We start from the raw sequence: 15,458 nt of genomic DNA, 5'->3' as shown, positions 1-15,458 counted from the left end.
GCCTTCATGGCTTTGAGGAAGATAATACATTGCTTATCTTTTTTTTTTTTTAAAGTTTATTTATTTTGAGGGAGAGAGAGAGAGAGAGGGAGAGAGTACGCACAAGCAGAGGAAGGGCAGAGAAAGAGAGAGACAGGATCCCAAGTGGCTCCCTGCTGTCACTGCAGAGCAGGATACAGAGCTCAATGTCATGAACTGTGAGATCATGACCTGAGCCGAGATCAAGAATCGGATGCTTAACTGACCAAGCCATCCAGGCGCCCTGTATCCTTTTTGACCATAGGTTAAAGTCCAATGGAGAAATGAGAAGGAAATAAAATATTCATATTTCAAGTGTATATTCAAAATTCATATGTAACATATCCATATGCATATGTTTATCATGTTTGTCACCAAGAGTGCTGACTGGGAGAATTTTCCCTGGGCGCATGTGGAGCTGTCCTACAGGAACACGTGACCTGCCTCCACAGCTGACAAGTGACGTGGGGGCCTCCAGAGGTCAGGCTGCTCCAAAAAGAGTGACAGTCAGACAGAAAGTAGCTGCATGTGCTTAGTTCTTCTCCCAAACTGGCCAACCCAGTAAGGCCCTCTTCTCCCCCCCTTGTGCAAGTGTGATTGAGGCAGAATGGAGAAGATGACACAGTGCTCATACTTTTCCTTCGTGGGAGGAAATAAACTCTCTCCCTTCTGCAGGGACTTGAGGAGAAGGGAATAAACGTTTGCCACCATCCAGTCCTTTGAATGAGGAATACTAGTGGTTTCCAAGTCTGAAATGAAATTCCTGCTGGTGGAAGGGTATTCAGTTCATGGAGGAAGAACATGGGGCATTTTTTTTTAATCCTACTTAGAAGAACAAAAAACCAGGGCTCCTGAACTAGGGGAACTTACATGCTAATCAAGGATGCTGGTGTCCACACAGTAAGCAATAAAAAAAAAAAATAGCAATTTTCGATGTTTCTTAATTCTTAACCTATAGGAGGTTAGAAATGCAGGAGTAAAGGATACGTAACTTGAAGTGTTTCCTCCAAAGTACTAATTTAAGATTCCTGCCATTTAGAAACTCAGTTCCTGCTCCGCTAGAATGGTGTTTGTTGCTTCCCACCGAAATGGGGTGTGATAAAGTGCCCTGGTCATACAATCGCTGACCTCTAACCTCAGTGCCCAGGCCAGTTAGGATACAAAGCAGACCATGGCATTGGGGGCTGGGTAGGTGGCTGGGAAGAAAGGAAGAGAGGACAGACAGATGGTGGATTGTCAGAGCCTGCTGAACATTTTCTGAATATTTTCTTGGGATAAGGGGCTGGAGCAACGATTCTTAACACATTTGAAACTTCCTTGGAGAGGTGCCTGGGTGGCTCAGTTGGTTGACTCTTGGTTTCGGCTCAGGTCATGATCTCCCGGTTTGTGAGTTCGAGCCCCGCGTCAGGTTCTTTGCTGATGGTGTGGAGCCTGCTTGGGATTCTCTCTCTCCCTTTCTCTCTGCTCCTTCCCCCACTCCTACTCTAAATAAATAAACAAACAAACTTAAAAAAAAAAGGCTTTCTTGGGTTCTAACCCAGTACGTGTGTCCCCAGGATACAGACCCACAGCCAGCTGTCTCTGGACATCCGGAATTCAGAGTATCTCACCACCATGCCCCCGCTGCCCGCGGAGTGTCTGGACATCGATGGTGACTGGAACACCCTACCTGTTATCTTTGAGGACAGATACGTGGACTGCCCTGCAACAGGTTGGTCTTTGTTTTGGAGAGAACAGCGGGTCCCAGTCCTTTGCCCTATTTGTTTTCCGATAACAGTGGAACCAAATCAAGGAAGTCATTTGTCAGTTCAGGCTCCACCAGTGGGAGATGACCTTATGTCAGTGCAATTGACAGATCGATGTAACAGAAGGACAGCTGCAGTAAAGATCCCCTTCCCGACTCCTCCTGGGGTAAAATCGTACCAAGTGCCTCAGTGTTTCCACCTATAGAATGGGAACCAGATTCTCCCCTCACCAGAATACCGTGAGCATAGGATGGACATCCTTTCTTATCCCAAATGTGCAACTCAGATATAAAATCATTTCTCTTTGAATTCTAATGGCATTCGATTCAGACTCCTATGGAGTGCTTGCTTCGTGCCATGAACCAGACAAGGTATTCGAGAAAGCAGGCTGCATCAGTGATCAGATTGGTAGATGAGCTACTCAGCTCAGGGAGAAAAGACAGCGGGTTCCTGTATATTTGTGTGTTTGTGTCCGAATCACAGTCTGTCTTGCTGGTGTTGCACAGTTTGTTAATGAATTGATAGCTGGGCGAGGGGGCGGGGGGCCTGATGCACACCGGGCATTCGGGAGATGTTAGTCCTCCGTCCCCTCGCACAGCCCTGCTCTTGGAAACCCCAAAGCTATCACAGGTGACAGAGCTGAAGTAAACCCATAGTCCCTGAAAGAGCCAGAAAATACCCCGCTGGAGGTTTTACCTGTTTTATCTTTTTAATCCTATTAAAAAGCAGACAACCCAACCTCTAAGCCCTATTTCACTGAGAGAAACTGAGGCTCGGGGGTATAAATATGTATTAAAGATCATGCAGCTTATAAGCCAACTGACATCTAGTGTCCACATCGTGTAGGACAGCCAGAAGGTAGGGGCTCTGGAGATGGCCACCTACCTGGTGGTCAAAGCTTATTCCAACTCTGCCTTGACACTGCATGTGTGTAGGTGTGTGTGTATGTGTGTATGATCATTTTCGTTATAGTTTTGTCATGTAGCTACAGGCAAGTTGAACAGTTAGAGAAGAAATTTAAAATAAGCACCCATGATCAGACCCCCTGACGGTATCATTAGGCCTCATTGCAGCCGATCTTCCAGTCTGTTTTCCTGTACATGTTAAAACAGACACCCCAGCAGATGTAAATCTCAGTCCTGCAACATCTCCGTGCAATTGTCTTGCACAGAAATCAACCTCGGGCTGCAAGTCAACCTCAGGCGTTCGGGAGTTTCCCTGCTGGCCCTCACCCACTCTCCCCCATGTCAGTGCCCTAGACTTAGATGTGGCTGGGGGTCGTCTTTCCAGGGTCATCTGCCCATGCAGTTTCCTCTAAGCTCTACATCTATTTTAGAACCAGCAGCTTCTGTAATGTGCTTGGGACATGGGACTTGGCGGAGTCTGGGCCACCAGCACTAAGGATCCCGTCTTCCCAGAAGGACCCCAAGGCAATTGCTCTCAGAGGGTTGGCTGTCTCCTCAAGATTTCTCTCTACAGACCTCTCACCTGCTCCTTCCCCTCCCGCCCCCACTCCCATTTCCCCACTCAAAACTTTTCCTGACCTTCTTTGTTCCTTCACAATGTGCTCTGATGATTTAATCCCAGAGCAAAACCATTAGCAAATAAAGAACTGTTTCCTTTTTCCTCCAGGGGTTGGTGACCTTAATGTAATTTGCAATGAGGCCATCACATTTGCATTTCATTGTTTTAGCTAGTGAAGAAAGGGACAGAAAAGAGTCCCATTTCCATATGAAAATAGTAATATTTATTCATGGCTTGCTGTAATCCCATGGTAGATACCTACTGGGTACCAGGCACTCGGCAAGTCTGTCTGTATTGTCTGGATCCTTTTTCCCAGGTACCCGTCACTCCTAGGTCCCAAGGCAATTGAACCATTTGCCTAAGGGCCTTAAAGGTTGGCCCCACTGCCTGAATTTGAATCTTTTCTCCAACCGTTGGTAACCATGTGAAACTGGGCAAAAAGAATTGTAATTTATATTCCGCAGGCCTACTGTGAGCAGGGGAGAGATCCAGCCACAGAACACGTAAGAGTGATCGGCACAAAGGCAGTTAGGAATGCATGTCAACTAATACCATGAGCTAGGATCTGACTACATCCATCCTCTTTGGATTAGATGTTCTGCTACTTTTTTGTCGCACGGTTGTGGCATGAAACCAGTCTTGCTAATTTTGACAGTCCACCTCCTCACTGGGCTTTCTGTGTCTGGCTTACACTGTCTGTGATCAATCAGAGGCGTCTTTCATTTTTGTTCAAAGAACCCATCAATCCTCCTGTCTTCCTATAATCTAAAGACCAGACTCCTCATTCATACAGGGCATTCGAGTTCATCCATATCGTGGGTTCTCTCTACCTGTCCAACCTCATGCTCGCCCCACGTCCCTGTTCAGTCTTATTCCATTCACACGGGATCTAACTGATGTCTGACCAGACTGTGCACCCCAGGCTTCTGGGTCTTTGCCCTTTGCCCTTCTCTGCACCCAGCATGACTCATTATCTCCTTCTCAGAAGAACCCGATTCATATTCTCCAAGGTCACAGCCCGCGTGGTTCAGGTAGAGCCAACCGTACTGTGCTGTGTATGCTTCCCAACGTTTTGAAGATCCCTTGGAGACAGAGACTAGTTCATGATTATTACTGGTCCCCACCTCCCGTCTCCCTAACCCAGGGCCTCGTACAGGACTTTGTGCAGAGGCTCTGCCAATTACTATTCATGGATTCAGTCACACTGACGTTGCGGTTTTTTCAAACCGATATAAACAGTTCACGAGAGTAATCGCCTTTTTTCTGCTACATTTCTGTTCTGTTCTCAAGTCATTTTATGAACACAGCTCAGGGACTATGTGGCGGCCGTGGTGTTAGCTGTGGGCGCACAGATATTCATACAACACAAGCCCTTCTCTGCAGTGGGGACAGGAAGTGCACAGGTGGATCCCATTATACATGGTAGTCGTGGTGGTGGTGTTACAGCACATGTGCGTAGAGGGGATGCTGGGAGTTTGCCCAGAGAACGTCTAACTTGTTGTTGGCCTTGGAAAAGCTCCCCTAGAGGAAGAGACATTTGCTCAGCCCCTCAAGATGCAAAGAACATATCGACCTGAGGAAGAGACCCATTCTTTCCCAGTCTTTGGTCTACTCTTTGACCCAGTCATAAATTTCACTCCAAGGTGTGAGCTGTTGATATGTTGTGTCTCCGTGATTCACTCCATAACCTCCTATAGTTGTTATATTCCTTTAACTTCTATGAAAACCGTATGAAGGATTTAAATGTTTTAAGTAAAATGAAAGCCTAAACCCTGTCTTCTTTTGTTTGCTGTATATGGGAAGTGAGTAACATATCAGATGGCTTTGTCGAGAGAGTGGTGGTTCAGACAGACATAGCAGGTACTTATTTTCTTTCATTTATGCTGTATTAGAAGGGAGAGAAAGAGAGATAGGGAGGAGGAGGGCGAGGGGGAGGAAGAGAGGGAGGTAGAGGGGGAAGTGGGGGGGCAGGGGGGGAGGGAAGAGAAGAGACTGCGAGACAGGATGAGAGAGATAATAGTTTACCCTAGAGAAAAATAAGAGAAAGAAGGTCATGCTGTGACCCCCGCCATCCTACCGGGAAGATCAGAGTGACCTGGGAACCTCTGTGGTCTGAATGCCACGCGGGATAATTGCCCTGGGGACAGAGCTCAAGCTTGGAGGGTTTCCCTACAGAAGGCAGAGATCTGTCTTCCCCACATGTGCCATTTCCTATCGTAACTCTCCTGTGAGCTATGTCTGTGAGGCCTGCTGGTCACTATGAATCTGCCCATCCTAGAGTTGAGGCAAGTGAGCTCAGGTGGGAAAAAAAGGCTTATTTATTCTGTCGTCGTCCAAGGCCTCACGGCTGTGCCAGAGTCAGGATGAGAAAGCGGACCTTCCTGGATGCAAAGCTGTCTTTCTACACTGTCAGTACTGTACAGAAGACAGGGAAGAGCTTTAATATTTAAAAGTGGTAATTGTCAAAACTGTTTTGATAAGTAAAAGGTAAATCATGAATAATGATATTTGACAGTTTAGTGCACGGCGATTCTTACGCTGATTACCTGGTGTTGGGTTGAGTTACACAGATCAAGGGCACAGCCTCTGATAAGGCTGCCCTCGGGTCAGACCCAAGCTGGAGGGTTCCTGGGCCACCCGTGTTCCTGACCAACTGGCTACCAATTCAGGGCTTCCTACCAACCCCTCAGGTTTGACGATTTGCTAGAACAATTCACAGAATTCAGGAAAGTGCTATGCTTATGGTTACAGTTTTAACATACAGGATCCAAATATAGACCAGCCAAAGAAGAGACCCATAGGGCAAGGTCTAGAAGGGTCCCAAACGCGAAGCTCCGGGTGCCCCCAGGACTGGTCATCCTGGCAAATCAATGTGTAGTGCCACCAGGAAAGCGTATTCAAGCCCCAGTATCCACAGTTGTTGGGGTTGGTTGAATCGTTGGCCACGTGATTGAACTACTCTCCTGGGAGATTGTCCTGGTGTTATCTGGCGACCAATGGTTGGTCTTTCTCACATGGCCAGTCCCCATCCTGACTCATTTCCTTAGCATAAACTATTAAAGGGCTCATCTTGAGTCACCAGGCTAGCATACGCCTTCAGGGCCTGCCAGCCACAAATAACAAAGACCTTTCCATCACTTGGGAAATTCCACGAGTTCAGGGCTTGTCCGCCAGGAACCAGGAACAAAGCTCAGCCAAATTTTTGATTATACCGTCAGGCTTCTGGATAATCTGTGGACATAGATTCATAAACGACAAACATTCTTCTTTCTTTTTTCTTTTTGTAGGGCACAGTTTGAGTGTTTCCCCTAATTTTGAGGTTCAAACAAGTCCCGCAATAATGAATCTGAAAGACAGAGAAGAGAGCCCTGTTGTGAATAGAAAATCACCTTTCAGGGAAGACCTTGCCTCGCCCGCCATGAAACCATCCCAGATGGACTCTGACGAGGAAGTTCTGAGGCGTCCAGAGCCAGACGACAGTGCAACTACACCAGAACGCGCGGATGTGTGCTCCGAATCTCAGGTGTATCTGACGATTGGTGAGGTCCGGAACGAGGCAGGTTTGCCTGAAGATGAATGTTGGGCTGGCCCGAGGGCCGATGTTGGAACACGTCCCCTGGCAGATGAGGACCTGCCCAGAAGGAGGCCGGGTCCAGAGGATGGCCAGCCCCCGGTACTCACCTACATTGATGTGAAATCGAGCAATAAGGACCCGTGCGGCCCTGAACCCACGGTGGTCGTTAGTGCTCAGCACGAGAGTGGGCACTCCCGAGATAACTGTGAACCCGCCAGAACTGTGCCGGGCAAGGAGGTATCAGGTACAAGTCGTCCACATGCCATCTCTTCAGAGAAAACAACACTCCGTGAGTTAAGTCCTCTAGGAAAGGTTGCAGACCGAGAGGGCAAGGTGGTGCTGCTAAGCCTGAAGCTCATCCCCTCTGAGCCCTGCGATCCACTGAACTCTGCTTTGAGGGATCCCTTGGATGTTAGGGCTTCCCCAAAGGACCCTCCCTCAGAGGAGCAGGAGGAAGTGTCGGTGCTCTCTGGGGTCATCAAGAGATCTTCTTCCGTCGTCTCCGATTCAGGCATTGAGAGTGAGCCGAGCTCTGTCGCTTGGTCCGAGGCGCGAAGCAGGGCCCCGGAGTTACCCAGCGACCGGGAAGCCTTGCACCATCTGCTTCGAAGACACGGCCTGCACAGGAACTCCTTGGAGGGCGGACACACGGAGAGCAGCACGAGTTTGCCGAGCGGGATCCAGGCGTCCCTCACCTCCATTAGCTCTTTGCCTTTTGAGGAGGAGGAACGGGAGTTGGCCCTCACCAAGTTGACCAAGTCCGTATCTGCACCCCAGATCAGTAGCCCGGAGGAGTCTGCTGGAGACACAGACGCCATGCAGCAAGGTGGACCTCTTGCTGAAAGTTGCGCCGTGCCCGTCAAGACCATAGACTCCCCGGGATCCAGGACGCGGGACGCTGGGGCACAGGTGGTTTCAGGTGCCGACAACCAGCAGGGCCCCGGTTACATAGACATCCCCAAAGGTAAAGAGAGTCAGTCTGAGCCTCAAGGACCTTGCTGTCTTGATGGCAGGACGGAGAACCCTCCAGGTGTGGAAACCAAAGGTCTTCATTTAAAAATACCGCCTATCATAGCCCTTGAAAACCCTGGGAGTGGATCTTTCCCTAGAGTACTAAAGGAGACCCCAAAGGGCATGCCTGAGGACTTGAAACTGGAGAAAGGAGCTCGTTCCCACAGCAGCATCTCAGATGATGAGACTGCTGCCCACCGTACGGTGCCTGCGTTGAACTATGCCGCAGTCGCTGACGCCGTCGACCTGGGCTCAGCAGGCAAGCAGAGCAGCTCACCTTGTATCATGGATGATGCAGAGCTCAGCAAGGGAGCCGATGCTGTCCTGGAGGCTGGGCGTGAAGCGGGCACTGCGTGCCCCACCGTGACCCACTCCGTTCACTCCCAGGTCTTAGGAGACCAAGAGCCAAGGGCAGGCACTTCCATTATGGTGTCCCACCTGCCCCCGGCAGAGACCTTCACCCTGGACAGCCTGAAAGCCGTGGAGGTCGTCAACCTGTCCGTGTCTTGCACTGCCACGTGTCTCCCTTTCTCGTCTGTGCCCAAGGAGACCCCTGCCAGGGCCGGATTCGCTTCCAAACAGACCCCATTGCCCATCACTCACCAACCTTTGGGTTCCTTTGGAGTCGTTTCCACTCATTCCAGCAAGTTGGAGGAAGAAGTCAGTGAGAGGATGTTCAGGTGAGCTTGCTGACGGCTTACCCACCCCAGCACAGATTTGGGTTTGCCCACGTATTTCTCAATTCCATGCATCCGTCGAGATAGGAGTTAGTTCCCGACTTAGATAACGTAATATACTTCTATCATACAAGTCCGAGATACAGGACAGTGTAAGTCAACACGCTCAGTAAGCCCATCTCTCAAATACAGCCACTGCGTAAGCTCTCTACGCTTTTTTTCTACGTACATCCCTATATATTCTTCTTATGCCAAAATTGGATAGTTCTATACAAACTCTAAGGTTTTGTTTCAACTTTAATATATTGGGGACTTTTCTATATTTACAGATTTATTTTTGCATTCTTATTTTAACGTTTAAACAATATTGTCTAGGTATAGCTCGATTTATTAACAAACTCCTTTAGAGATGGGCATTTAAGGTTTTATTCTTAGTTTTTATTATGAGAAACAATTCTCTTACAACTGTCACCCTACCTCTATCTTTGCACGTAGAGAGGGCAGTTCCTTAAGAGGCTTTGGGGAAATTTCACCAGATTTGCCTCCTAAGCCCCCTTGTACAATTCCTACATTTATCATCCCTTTTGCAATGCCAAAATCCATCCATGCATCCTCTCATTGGGTTTGTATTCATAGCGCTCCCTCATCTATGAACTATACATTTGATTAAGTATATCGTGGAATCATTTGATTACTCTCCTACAAAATGATGGAGAGTTACCTATTAACAGTATCCACGAAAGAGATTGCACAGGCAGGTAAACTTTGGATCCCTTACTTATAAAGAACATTAAGTACCTATTACGCTCCTGTTGTCAGTTTAGCAAATAGAGAACAAGCAGTGCCCCAAGCCTGGTTGGGTTGTCCTGGCTGGCACCGTACTTCCAGGCTAGCAGGGAGACAGAAAGACGAGAGAAGTGAGAGAGGGCAGCTGGGTAGATGGGATGGTTCCCGTGTGTGCACAGCTGAGCCAGGAGAAGGACCCAATCTGGGTAGTGAGTGTGCGTAGAGACGGTGGCTAGGGGAAACTTTAGACACGACTACAGAGCAAATACGAGACACATGGTGATGATGATGGTGGTGATGATGGTGATGATGATGATGGTGATAAGTCTGGTAATAGGTAATTTTTTTTTACTATTTAATCAGTCTGGAGGACTGTTCTAAGCATTTTGCGTGTATCGCTTAACATACAGAATAGTTTTATGAATTAGATAATCGTGTCTTCTCCTTTTACAAATGAGGAAAGGAAATGCAGAGAGGTTACGTGGGTGGCCCATAGCTAGTAACTGTCAAAGCTGAGATTCTGACCTTAGCAGTCAGACTCCCAAGTCTGTGCTCTTAACCACCACCTTGTCCAAGAATCAGGCAAACCCGGTGGGAAGGCATCACAGACAGGCCTGAATGCACAAAGACATAGGAGTAAGCGAACTTAATTCACGCAGGGAAACATGAGCAGTGTGTTCCCTTTGGAGGCTGGGAGATGCTGCTGAGAAGCAGGTGGAGTCCAAGCCCTGGTAGCCTTGTGGGCCACTTTGGGAAACTTTCCCTCTGGGGAGGTCTTTTCAAGGATCGCATGGATCCCTAGAGCTGAACAGCATCTTAAAAGTCCCATTCCATGCAGAAACCACATAGAAATCTGCAGAAACCAAGCCAGTAACGCTTTTCCCGGGACGCTTTCCTGGCTCCTTGTGGAGGAAAAAGCTTCCCTTACCAGCATCTCCCGGGGCCTCATATCCTGCCGTTGCTGCTCGCAGACACTTCTTTGTACATGTGCATCATTTCCACTCCCCAGCTCAACTCATCTCCTGCTCAACACGGCACACACAGCGTGGCTTCTGATTAATTAGTGTATTCTCCAGTTTTTATCAGGCCAAAGAAAAATTTAAAAAAGAACTGAAGATTGCTGGATTTCTGTACAGTGACTTATCTGTACTAGCTTCTGATATACCGTATTTCCCACCAGAGGAAGAGGAAGAAAATTTGGAAGATGGAATTCACCTGGTAGTCTGTGTCCATGGCCTAGATGGTGAGTCCCAAAAAGGTTTCCTCCGCAGAATCTGTACTATAAACCATTTATGATATTTATAAGTTAATTTGAGTCAGGTTCAACTGTGTGACACAGGTTCAACTGTGACACCAGCAACCGTGGAGTGGTGGCACGTTGGACTAGGGAAATGACATGGCCTTGTGCCCAAAGATGAGATCTCTGACACAGAAATCTTTTAAGTAAACGGAATACATAAAAAAGTGCAATAATGCAGTAATGGAATAATTAATGGAATGAAGGAAGGAAGAAATGAATAAATAGTGAATGGAACTAATGAACAAAAATAAAAGAAGGAATGGATGGATGGATGGAATGAAAATATTAATCGGATGCATGAGTAGTTAGTGTGTGGATTAATGAGACCCATGAGTCAATAGAAGGAGGGGAGAAATTCAGTGGATTCATTTCGAGGGGCTCAGGTTAGTGGCCCAAACTATGCTGTTGCCTACTTTTATTCATTTCTCACTTATGGGGCAACACCAGGCACTGTACCAAATTCTGGGATTGCAGAGACCCAACATGGTTCCTGATCTTAAAAAGTTCTTAATTTCATGAGATTAGCCAATGCGGTCCAAGGGAAGAGAGAAGGGAGTGGGGAAAGGCTCCTCCCTACCCTGCCCCCTAAATGACCTAGTCCCCAGTGTCAGGTCTCTTTAGGGTTTCTGAGGTCAGTCCAAAGGCGCTGTGCTGTAAGATGACAGAACTTACCAGCTCAGCCTGGACCAAAGGCAAGAGCTTGCTCCTGCCTCCCCTCGTGAATTTCAGCTTCTCCCTAACTGGCTGAAGAAAGCAATCAGATCAACTAGAGGTACGGGCTGTCTGAGTTCTCCTCAAGCTCAAGTTTACATCATAATTGATCTGAAAGCTGGAATGTGGAACATGATTGGACATCCACTTTGTATGGACTCCAGTGCATAACTAGCGTCAGGCAAGAGAAAGGACTTCCCTGCGGCGACATAGGTGACGAGTGGCAAAACCTGTGGTCACAGTCTTCTGCTGACAATTTATTAGGGAGTGGTGGTGTGCTGTCCTTCCAGGACACACTCTTCTTTATACTCTTAATTTTCAACCTGGGGGCTAATGCGTTTTATTGTCTGGCCATATGCCTTGGGTACCAGGACACTCAGTCTAACGGGTCTATTTGGTGAAGTGTCCAATAATCCAGTGGTGAACAATAGATTTTAGAGGAGGAGGAGGAGAAGGAGGAGGAAGTGGAGGAGGAGGAAGAGGAGGAGGAAGGGGAGGAGGGGGAGGAAGAGAAAGAGGGGGAGGAAGAGGAGGAAGATGAAGGGCGGAGAGGCAGCAGTAGCATTGGTTTATCATATCGACTCATCAGGGGCCAGACGTCCTTCTAGATACTTGACACGTATGAATGCCATTGATCATCACAACCGCCCTGCAGAGTAGGTGTTGTTATTATCCCATTATCACTGGGGAAACTGAGTCAGGGGGCTAAGTAACGTGTGTAGGTTCCCACAGTTAATGTGGTTGAGCCAAGGTGAAAACCCAGTGGAGCTGTCAGGCTCCAGAGCCCATGGTTTTGTTCTGCATTATGCCAACAAGTTCATCTCCTCCCCTGTCCAAACGTCGGGCCCATCGCCGTTTAAGTTATCTTTTACAAAGATCTTGTCAAGGGGCACCTGAGTGGCTCAGTTGGTTAAGCGTCCAACTCTTGATTTAGGCTCAGGTCGTGATCTCATGGTCCGTGGGCTCGAGCCCTACATCTGGCTCTGCACTGACAGCATGGATCCTGCTTGGGATTCTCTCTCCGCCCCCCGCCCCTCTCTTTCTCTCTGCCCCTCCTCTGCTTGTGCTCTCTCTCTCAAAATAAATAAATAGGAATTTAAAAAGGATCTGATCATGCCAGTCCGTTACTGAAAACTTTTCTTTGTAGCTGCCAGAAGATAAAACTCCTGTCTCAGAAAGCTCCTAGCATGAAAAGCCCTGTATATTCCTACCCTCCCCGCCATCACCTCCTGCCCTCTCCCTCCTGCGGTTGCATCAACTCCCTGCCTTTCCCAGGGATGTGTGCATCCCACACCACTGTGTCTGGTCACCCAAGGCTCTCCCTCCAGTGAGCTGTCCCCACTCAGCGCTGACTTCAGCACTTCCCAAATCCCAGCCGTTCACATACCCTTCCCCAGTTTTACTCCACCCAGGTACCTTGTACTATGACTCCAAACTTCATACTGCAGTTGGCGTGTTTTTGGAATGTATTTATTTTATAAAAAGAAACGTCAGATGACTACCACAAATAAAATCCTGGAATCACTTGCCACCCAGGAGAGTAATGCTAAAGGTAATCACAGTGAAACGAAGATAATCTTACTGGAGCAGCCCCACCGTCAGAAGACGGTGCTTGAGACTCACGCGTCTGTCTCATAAAGTAAGAAGCTACTGAAGACGGACTTGATTTTAAGTGGGACTTCCGATCAGAAGGGCCGCAGACACAGTGACTTTCAGCACCAGGTGACACGGGAGCGGTCAGCTCAGCATCATGTGGCACGTGCCCCTCTTATCTGATAGTGAATTAAAATAAGAAAGACCCTCAATCTCTTCCTTAAAATGAGGAAGCTTGTCAGGCCAGAGACTTTTGTTCTTTGTTTTTTTTTTGTTGTTTTTTTTTTTTTTCCCACCATGGCTGTTGGAGAAGGAGCAGAGAATCTTCACCAATGTTTGAACTATGTCAGAAACGTTGTGCTGACAAGTGTAAGTACAGCCTTATCTACTGGGCAGAAGATCTTCAGAAAGACAAGTGATATCACACACAGGTTTTTTTATTTTATTTTATTTTATTTTTTTAGTTTTGCTTTATAGAAGGAGAGAGAGGGAGAGTGGGGGCAGGGAAGGGGCGGGGTGGGGGAGAGAGAGAGAGAGAGGGAGAGAACCTCAAGTAGGCTCCACGCCCAGTGCAGTGTCCTACACGGGGCTCAGTTCCACAACCCTGAGATCATGACCTGAGCTGAAATCCAGAGCCGGACGCTCAACCAGCTGGGCCACCCAGGGGCCCCACACGCGGGTTTCTTTTGAAGGTCACTTCTTCAGCTCCAGGTACATAGGTCCAGACTCTACAGGGTTGTACAGGACCCACTTGTTCAAATTCCACTTCCCAGGATATGTTTATATCAACAGAGAAGTGAAGAAGTGGGTAAGAGCTACAAGTATTCATACAACTCTTCGTGATGTTCCCCAAAGCCCAAGATTTCTAGGCTTGTAAACACCCTCAGTGTAACACCTTGTCCGATCATATTTTCTGAGAATTTTTTGAGCTACAGCGAGTTCTCTCTCTCTCAGCGGCTGAAGGAGAGGGGACATTATTGTCTCTTACTTAGACTCCTCATGCTGAATATAAACACTTGCTACTCTTCTCTGTGAAGGCCAGGTCCTGGAATGTCAGTAGGTAGCTTTAAATAAGAACAATGACGGGACCAAAGGGCCTAATTGTATTGTCAGAAATGAATAGGAAGAGGGACGCCTGGGTGGCTCATTAGGCTCAGATCTATCACTGATGGTTTACAAACTACTTTGAAAGTCTGGTTATATGGTAAAATAGGTCACCTATCTATCCACCGACCAGCTTCTGGCTTTCGACTCTGCAGGGACCCGTTGGAGGAATAGGTCAAAAATCCATTAAGATGGAGTTGAACGCCATAGCCTGCCTGAAATGTACACCTAAGAATACTTGAATACGAAGCATGTTCTGTTCTATTAGATCCATTCTCCACATGATTTTTACGTCGGGTGCTACAAGATGCCCCAGATTCCTAAGCTGTCATTCCTCTGTCCCGGTGGTCACTGGGGACCAGACGGAGTCCATGAAGCTGGCACTTGCATGACTCCTGTTCCCAAGGACGATTGTCATTTTGTTGCAGATAGAACTATGCCCCCACTGGCCAGTCTGGGGGCCTTGCTGGCTGTAAGTGGCAGAACTAGACTTTGTATTAAGCAGGAACTTGAAGAAGGGACATGCAGATGTCATATCGTGTCACATCAGCCAGCAAGTGGCACCCCTTGCCGTGAACAGAAGTGTCTGTAGAGGAGGAGGAGTGACTGTATCTGTGACTGTTCTGTGTGTGGGATGTTCATGAGTCACACGGTCATGGATCAGGGAGTAATTCCCCTGAGGTGGGACTACTAGAAAGGCCGTGACCTTGTGTTGACCTTGTGTTGGTGGGGGGAAGCACAGGACCTCTAGGTTGGACTTGTTTTAGCTGTTTTTATTATCTGCTTAATGAACAAATGGGACCTGGGGGGATCGGAGAAGAGGGGGAGCTGAATCCCTTGTGTGTCAGTTTTGATATGAGTAACCATGGGTCTGGCTGGGGTGGGGATGTCTCTCGTTTTTAGGGAACAGTGCAGACCTCCGCCTGGTGAAGACTTTCATAGAGCTGGGACTTCCTGAAGGAAAGCTGGACTTCCTAATGTCTGAGAAGAATCAGGTATGACCAAAACAATAAAAAATAAAAACAAAACAAAACAAAAAAACCCACATCAGAACTAAAAGAATCCCTGAATCATGTCCTATATGAAACCCCTAAAGTCACCCTGGTTGTTCAAGGACGCTCAGCTAGAAGGGGGGCCTGCCAGAGAGCACTGGTCAGCACTCAGATGGGCTGGGAAGAAATGAGTCATTGTTTCCTTTTGGAGGGTGCAGAAATAGTGCCAAGTGAAAAGATGTCAGTCAGGTGCCTGGGGCCTTTGGCCTCTGAGCTGTCACCCACAGAGCATAAATGATGGGAGTGTCCCTGCATCTCTACCGGGTGAAGGGGGCTGTCACAGGCGTAATTCAGCCCCTGTGTTGCAGCCCTCATGGCAGAGGGTTTTAACCAGGGTACCCTGGGGACCATTGGACTGGATCT

General features: G+C 47.9%; 1 protein-coding gene across 4 annotated transcripts in view; it reads left to right on the top strand.

Moving 5' to 3' along the window:
- The window catches only part of FAM135B (family with sequence similarity 135 member B), a 279,288-nt gene that overhangs the window by 255,876 nt on the left and 7,954 nt on the right, over nucleotides 1-15,458 (top strand). For all 4 annotated transcript variants that reach the window (XM_078441884.2, XM_078441886.2, XM_078441885.2 and 1 more), the window contains exons 12-15: nucleotides 1,575-1,729; nucleotides 6,575-8,552; nucleotides 10,412-10,578; nucleotides 14,947-15,038. In XM_078441884.2, the coding sequence (XP_078298010.2) occupies nucleotides 1,575-1,729; nucleotides 6,575-8,552; nucleotides 10,412-10,578; nucleotides 14,947-15,038 (2,392 nt within the window). The remainder of the gene's footprint in view (nucleotides 1-1,574; nucleotides 1,730-6,574; nucleotides 8,553-10,411; nucleotides 10,579-14,946; nucleotides 15,039-15,458) is intronic.

Source organism: Panthera onca, chromosome F2 (assembly GCF_046562875.1).
Source record: "Panthera onca isolate mPanOnc1 chromosome F2, mPanOnc1 haplotype 2, whole genome shotgun sequence".
Taxonomy (NCBI): Eukaryota; Metazoa; Chordata; class Mammalia; order Carnivora; family Felidae; genus Panthera; species Panthera onca.
Note: the sequence above shows the minus strand (reverse complement) of the source record. Positions and strands in the feature narration are given on the sequence as shown.